Consider the following 8,590-nt stretch of genomic DNA (forward strand, 5'->3'; position numbering starts at 1 on the left):
TGACCATGCTTATATTTCTCTCATCCAGGATTCTCAAGCAGTATGATCACCCCAATATTGTCAAGCTTATAGGAGTCTGCACACAGAGACAGCCTATCTACATCATTATGGAACTGGTTCCAGGTAATACCATTTCAGTGGTTTCCTCGATGGCATTTTAATGTCTTTCTATTGCTTTTATATATTGTCTCTTTGATTTCTCCTTGTGAAGTGTCCAGCGATTTCTTTAACATTTTCCTCATGATGAAGAGCTTGTACATGGACTCGTTGTCTTTATAGTCTCTAATTCTTGCTGTTTTCCAGAAAATGTCAACCAGCCTTTTCAAAAGGAAATATATTATTACATTGCAGTTACACACGGGATTTAGTTATATATAATGTTTCTGTGAGAAAGACTGTTTAGAAAAGTTGTCTGCTTAGTTCGACTTGATAGTAATGATAGTGCCAAGAATTTCGTTCGTTTATGTCATTTTACAAGTGCATTGCCACGCCTCCTCTTGCTACGTTGTACATGACAATACCATAGTGCTTTGGGTCACAAACTTTAAACTTCTTTAATATGTGGACAAAAACAGGTAATCTCTCTTGGAATTTATCCTTGTTTTTTTTCTGGTGACTTTTAAAACTGCCAGGTGTTTTGGTTAACTACTTTTGCCAACAAACAAGGATAACATCAAACTGATACCGTATATCTTTATTTTTATTATATTGATGCATCTTTCTGTTGTAGAAAATATAATCAGAGGCAAAATATGATCTTTATAAGATTTATAAATACAATATTTAATAACTGATAAGCATTTGCTTTGTTACCTTAACTATTTACTCATTTTAAAAGAAGAAACTTCAAGGAATATGAAAAATATTTCTAACTTTGAATATACATCACATAAACCTAGTATTGCTGATTGCCCACAGAAAACTTTTCACATAATCCTTTCATAATTTAAGGAGAGTTGATCCAATTTTACCATGCTGGTTTGATTGCTATTGGAATATTTCTTTATCTCCATGTAACTGCAAGATTCCTAGATTATAATTATTTTAATTCTCAAGATGGCAATATATGTTTGCATGATTTACACTACTTGTGATTAAATCTCAAAGTAGCTTTTATACAGTTATGAAAAATAGACTATAGTCTAAAATTTTGAAAACAGTTGAATAGCCTCTAATTTTACCTAAAATAGTATGTTTAAGTATTAGGAATACATAAAACATTTACATAATGCAGATGATACCCCCAGATAATAAGGGATGTCACTGAAAAAGTTAGATTTGCGAGGTGGGGCAGACTTGATGAGGAAAATTAATTTGGTGTTACTGTAACTGACTAAAGGAGCATGGTAACAAATTCCTGATGGAGGTCCAAATAGAATAACACAAAAGATAGCTTTGGAAGATAGCCAGGGAAGTGTTTATCTAGATATTAAATAGTAACCTTTATTGATATTTTTAAATGATTAAGAATAATAAACTTCATTAGAAAATTCAAACTGTAGTGAAGGCAGAAAATTAAAAATAAAAACCTCTTACTCAACAATCTAATCTTAATCCAAAGTGAACTACTTAGTTTTTTGTGGTTTCACCCTCCCAGGAAAATATTTACTATAGAATACCATGGTTTTATGCCAATCTTTAATTATTTAAAAATCATAAAACTTCCTTTTTTCTCTAATATAACATGGCTTCATTGTTTCCTATTCATCCATATACTTCTACCTTTTCTTCATAATGGGTGCAGAATATTTCATTATTTGGCTTTATATAATTTAAGTTGGCCTTCTATTTATGGACACTTTGGTTGCTTCCAATTTTATTACTTTTTTTCTTTTTTTTAAACAATGTTCAACTTGGGTCTGAGTTTATGTGCATTTTGATTTATAGAAAGTATATTAGCTTTCTGTTTATGCACAACAAATGATCATAACTTAGCAGCTTTACATAACATCCGTTTATCACCTCACAGTTGTATGGAAGTCCAGGCAGGCTTGACTGAGTTTTCTGCTCAGGGTCTCACAAAGCCAAAAATCAGGATATCTAACTGAGTTCTTGTCTGGAGGCACTGGGGAAGAATCGCTACCAAACTCCTTCTGGGTGGTGGCAGCATCTCATCTCTTGCAGTTGAGAAGTGGCCCGAGGTTCTCTTTCTCTTCTTCCTGTGAACCGAGGGCATCTCCCAGCTCTTCACGGGTTTCCACACTCTTTGATCTTCATACCTGGTATGTCACATTTTTCAAAGGCTCTGAATTTCTCTAACTTGCTCTTATGTTTTTTGTTTCATTCTATTTTGTTTTTCAAAAAAGCTGAGAGAATACTCTGCTGTTTTGAAAGATTCTGTGATTAGAACAGGCTCACCTGGCCAAGCTGCCTGCCTTTAGGGCAGCTGTGCTGCCTGACAAAATATAATCATGGGAGTGGCATCTAACCACGTTCACACAGCTAATTCCAGGGATTAGGGCGGGACGTGATTGGGATCCGCGGTGGACTTTGCTAAATTCTCTTGAAGGCTCATTGCCGTGTGGGATATGAAACCACACTGAACCTTTCATACTCTGTCACCTTAATTCAGTTGGTTATCTTGTGAGATGAATGTGTGATTTTTGTAGCACCATGCTTTGTCATTTCTCGTTTGGAAAATATCAAGTGACCAAACAGTGACAGAACTCATTATGCAGTATCAAAAGATCCCATTCATTAACGCCATCCCTGATCTCACTGGAAAAATAATAGGAAGTGTCAATTTCTTGTCAGCAAGTTTGTGTTTTCCAAAATTTTAATTTGCATTGGAAAACTGGAATGTTGTCCCTGGCAGCAAAAACTGTCAGTTTTTTTGCCTTGAAGTGTCAGACTTAACTTCACTCAGTCTTGAGAGAATGTCAAATGTCTAATATTTAATAGCCATAATTTTTCAATCTTTTTGGAAACATTTATTGACATGTGATTGACATATAGTATATATATATATATATATATATATATATATACTTTCAGTCCCTTCCTCCCCCACTCTCACCTCCTGTCCCAGTCCAGCACTGATCTCCTTTCTGTGACTGTATATTAGTTGGCACTTCTGAGAATTTAATATAAATGGAACCATACAAGCTGTACTTCTCTTTTCTTGTTTGGGTCTAGTTTGTTTCATTCAGCATAATTTTGAGATCTGTCCATGTTGTAATGGTTTTCAGAAGTTCACCTTTTTATTGCTGAGTAGAACTGAATTATATGAATATATCACATTTGTTATCAATTGTTGATAGACTTTTGGATTGTTTCCTGTTTAGGGCTACTGCAAAGTAAGCTGCTACGAACATTTATGTACAAGTCTTTGTACTGACAAAGACTTTCATTTTTCTGCTGAAAATTTACCTAGGAATGGACTAAGTAAATTAGATAGAATGTACAAGTTTAAAATTTTAAGAAGTTGCTAAATTGCTTTCTAAAGTCATTATACTAGTTGACATTCCTAACTGCAGATTCTCGACATTTTCATCAACACTTCGTACGTTCAATCTTTAGACATTATAATTTTATGTTGAAGTGTCTTAACTGTGTTTTTAATTTGCTTTCCCAGCTGACTAATGATATGAGCATCTTGTCATGTGCTAATTTGCCATTCATAATCTTCTTTGAAGTATCTATTTAAATAATTTGACCACTTTTAAAAAGATTGGGTTGTTGTAACAGGGGCCTCCCAAGTGGCGATGGTGGTAAAGAGCCTGTCTGCCATCACAGGAGCTGCAGGCTCAAGCCCTGGGTGGGACAGGTCCCCTGGAGGAGGGCATGGCAACCTGCTCCAGTACTCCTGCCTGGAAAGGACAGAGGAGCCTTGCGAGCTATAGTCTGTGGGGTCACAAAAGAGTGGGACACAACTTAGCGACGGAACAATGACAACACGGAGTCAGACACGGCTGGAACACGGTTTGGCACACTGAAGCGATTTAGCACACAAGCACAGCAGTTGAGTCTTGGTCCTTTATATCTTCTGGATACAAGTCCTTTGTCAGATGTATAATGATCAAATATTTTCTTTCAGTCTGACTTGTCTTTTCATTCTCTTAACAGTGTCTTTTAAAAAGCAGATTTTTTAAATTTCAAAGTTTAAATTATTTTTTTTCTTTACAGGTCATGTTTTTAATGGTAAATCTAAGAAATCTTTGAATCCCAGATTGCAAACTTTTTCTCCTATGCTTTCTTATACAATTTTTATAGTTTTAGAATTTAGAACTTAAAGTTCAGTCTGTGGTTTGTTTCACATGGTCGTGAGGAATGGTTTGAAGTTCGCATTTTTGGCATCTAGATATCCAGTTGTCCCAGCATCATGACTCTCCTTTCTCTCCTGGTTTTTTACCTTCCTTTTAAATATATTTATGTGGAATTCTATTTCTGGATTCTGGGCTTCCCTGATGGCTCAGACGGTGAAAAATCTGCCTGCAGTGCAGGAAGCACGGGTTCAGCCCCTGGGTCAGGAAGATCCCTTGGAGAAGGGAATGGCAGCCCACTCCAGTGTTCTTGCCTGGAGAATCCCATGGGCAGAAGAGCTGGGCAGGCTACAGTCCATGGGGTCCCTAGGAGTCAGACACAGGACTGAGCGACTCACATGCAAGCGTGTTTCTGGACTCTGATTTCTGTCTCTCTCTGTGTGGTAATGCCGATACTTCAGGTGATGCTAGTTGCCTAGCTTCGTTCTTTTCTAAAATTATTTTGGCTGTTAGAGGTCCTTTGCATTTCACTATCAATTTTATGGTTAGTTTTTCAGTTTCTGTATAAAGGGTTGCTAAGATTTAGTTTAGGGTTAAATTGAATCTATAGATCAGTTTGGGGTGAATAGGCTTCTTAACAAGATTGAGTATTCTGACCCCTCTACATGGTAAATCTTTCTAGTAAGATAGATCTTTTATTTCCCCCTGAAAGGTTCTGTAGTAAGTTATATAGGACTTTCCATCTTTTGTCAGACTTCTGAGTATTTGGTTTTCTGAGATGCTATTGTAAGTGATTTAAAAAAAAATAAATATATCCACTATGGAAGTCATAATATATATATGAATAACACTGTCAGTTTGATGTATTGACCTTCATAGGACACTCTACACAACATTACCAAGATATACATTCCTTTCAGCTATATAGAGAACGTTTACCTATTAGACCATATCCTGGGCCATGAAACGAAACTCAGTAAATTTATATGAATTTAAGTTCTGTTGGCTTCCCAGGTGGTGCTAGTGTTACCCACCTGCCAGTGTAGGAGACACAAGAGATGCAGATTTCATGCCTGGGCTGGGAAGATCCCTTGGAGAAGGGAATGGCAACCCACGCCAGTATTGCCTGGAGAGAGTCCCATGGACAGAGGAGTCTGGCGAGCCACAGTCCCTGGGGGTGCAAAGAGTCGGACACCACTGAGCAACTAACATACACACACACACACACACACACACACACACACACACACACACACACACAAGTTCTGTGAACACAACAGAAATAAAGTAGAACTCAAGGACAGAACAATTTCTGAAAAATGTCTAAATATCTGGAAAGTAAGCAATGCAGAGCTGAGTGACCAGTGAGTCAGAGGGGAGCTTAGAAAGTACTTTGAACTAAATGAGAAAAAAGTCTCAGTATTTATATGATTTATATGATGCCTATTAAGCAGCGCCTAGGGATGCAAATATAGCACTACATACATGTATTAGAAAAGAAGGAAGAACTCAAAATTATGATCTTGACTCCTACCTTACAGGCAAATTAACTCAAAATGTTTGTATAAAAGAAAGGAAAAAATATAACAGGAAAAGGAGTCAGTAGAATCCCTTGAGTGAAAGTGAAAGTCACTCAGTCGTGTCCGACTCTTTGTGACCCCATGGACTATACAGTCCGTGGAATTCTCCAGGCCAGAATACTGGAGTGGATAGCCTTTTCCTTCTCCAGGGGATCTTCCCAACTCAGGGATCGAACCCAGGTCTCCTGCATTGCAGGTGGGTTCTTTACCAGCTGAGCCACAAATAAAATTAATAAAACCTCTACATAAACTCTTCAGGAAAAAGACACAGATTACCAATATCAAGAATGAGAGAGGTGACTTCATTACAGGTTCTACGTAATTAAAAAGATATCCATAATATTTTCTTAATCACTGTATAAAGAAATTCAACAGCTTAGATGAAATGGAAGAATTTTCTGAGAGACAAAAACTGCCAGTCTTATTCAACCTTCATAACCCCATATCTTTTATAGAATTGGTCACTAAGAAACCATCCTTCTAAGAAAACTCCAGGCCTATATCATTTCACTGGTGAATTATACCAAAGGTGTAAGAAGAAGCACCAGCTCTACACAAATTCTTAGAAATGAAAAGGAGAGACTACTTCTCAACTCATTGAGGTCATTGCTACCTGATGCTATAACTAGATAAAAATATTACAGGAAAAGAAAACCACAGACTGTATGTCATTATTACGTATTTTAAATTCTGAGCACAATTTTGATGAAGCAAATTAAGCCATAGACAAATACATCGTGATCAAGTGGAGTTTATCCTAGGACTAGCAGCTGATTTAACCTTCAAATAGCAATCAGTATAATTCAGATTAATGTCATTTAAAACTATACAAACATTTCAGTAAATGAAGAAAAATCACTTGAGAAAATCCATCGTTCATTCCGGATAAGAATTGTCTGAAAATGAGGAATGAAAGAGAACATCTTCACCATGAGTGACTTCTGAGAAAGTCCTACAGATAACATTGTCCTTAATGGCAAATGTCTGAATGCTTTGCTCATTTATATCAGAAATAAGACAGATTTGCCTACATTTACCACTTAAACATTGTATTCTCAGTATTCTAGCTTCCAGGACAATACAGCAGAAAACAAAGCAAGAAAAAGTAAAAATCATCTTTTAACATGTTTATGGTATTTTTCACCTCTGCCACAGTATTTCTCAGTCAGTGCTTGAAATTAGAATGCTGCCTACTATACTAATATAAAAGACGTTATAGCATTCTACGGTAAAACCACTACAGCACTTAAAAGTAAATAATTTTTTTTGTTTTAAACATTTTAAAAGTAATATAAATCATCTTCGTGGTCTTTCTCTTTAGACACTGCTTTTAAATCTCTTGTATTTAGCCAGTTATAATCTCACATTATAATGTCATGAAACCTGGGCTCCGGCAAGTTCAAAACAATAAGCTCATAATTTTGACATTTTCAAGCTTCAAGTTAAGGCTTGGTAAGAAACTTCGTGTTGTGTCTATAGATTTTTGTTTAAGTCTTAGGCATCTTTTCCTTTCTCATCAGTGAACACATTTACGTACACAATATAAAGGCAAATACCATAAGATTCCTTGTAAAAAAAATTTCCACTATAAGATGAAAAGCTGATAAATACATGGTTATAAAAAGCTTAGGAAAGATTTATCCCAGGTATGCAAGCTAGTTTCAACATTTGAGAATTCATTAAAGTAATTCATCACAGTACGCTAGAAGAAAAATCAAGTGATCATATAGATAGATACGGACAAAGCTTTTAACAAAATTTAACACTCAATTATGATAAAGATTTTAAAAAGTCAGTAAACTTAAGGATCTTACTCTGTTTGTTTGTTTGTTTTTTAAATCTATAAAAACCCTACAGCCAACATTATACTTAATGGTGAGAGACTTGAAGCTCTCCTCCTAAGATCAGAAAGCCAGGCATGGATTCGTCTCTGACCATTCCTTTCCAGCATCTTACTCAAACTCCTGGCTAATATAAGACAGAAGGACTCAACGGGCTCTGTATCAACCTAGAGGGGAGGGATGGGGATGGGAGATGGGAGGGGGGTTCAAAAGGGAGGGGATGTACATGTACCTACAGCTGATTCATGTTGAGGTTTGACAGAAAACAGCAAACCTTCCGTAAAACAATTATCCTTCAGTAAAAGAAGAAAAGACAAAAGGAAGCTAAAGTTATACTGATGGGGAAGGAAGAAACAAAACTTTGTTTGCAGAAGACAGTTCGGTGGTTTCTTTTAAAAGTAAACATACTTTTACCATGCAGTCCATCAGTCACGTTCTTTAGAGTTTACATAAAGGAGTGTAAAACTTATACCCACACAAAAGCCTGCACAAAGATGTTTATAGTAGTTTCGTTCATAATGTCAAAGCTTGGAAGCAGCCAGGATGCTCTGCACTAGGTGAGTGGGTAACCTATGGTACATCCAAACAATGGAATATAAATCAGAGCATGAAAGAAATAAAATAGCAAGCCATGAAAATTCCTAGAGGGAACTTACATTACTACATAAAAGAAGCCAGTCTGAAAAGGCTATATACTTTATGATTCCAAATCTATGGTATTTTAGAAAAGGGAAAACTATGGAGAGTGTTTAAACAAATTTCAGCTGAGGATTGCGGAAGAGAGAGGTATGAACAGGCATAGCACTGAGGATTTTTGTAGGCTCTTTAAGCTACCACGTATGACATAATAGTAAATACATGTCATTTTATATGTCTCCAAACAGAAAGAACATACATTACCAAGAATGAACCCTGATGTAAACTATGGACTTTGGGTGATAATGATGTCAGTATAGGTTCATCAGTT

General features: G+C 36.2%; 1 protein-coding gene across 11 annotated transcripts in view; it reads left to right on the top strand.

The window, feature by feature from the left end:
- The window catches only part of FER (FER tyrosine kinase), a 456,675-nt gene that overhangs the window by 314,813 nt on the left and 133,272 nt on the right, over positions 1 to 8,590 (top strand). For all 11 annotated transcript variants that reach the window (XM_042251005.2, XM_060416072.1, XM_060416073.1 and 8 more), the window contains one exon: positions 29 to 123. In XM_042251005.2, coding sequence (XP_042106939.1) covers positions 29 to 123 — 95 coding nt within the window. The remainder of the gene's footprint in view (positions 1 to 28; positions 124 to 8,590) is intronic.

This window comes from Ovis aries, chromosome 5 (assembly GCF_016772045.2).
Source record: "Ovis aries strain OAR_USU_Benz2616 breed Rambouillet chromosome 5, ARS-UI_Ramb_v3.0, whole genome shotgun sequence".
In the NCBI taxonomy this organism is placed as follows: domain Eukaryota; kingdom Metazoa; phylum Chordata; class Mammalia; order Artiodactyla; family Bovidae; genus Ovis; species Ovis aries.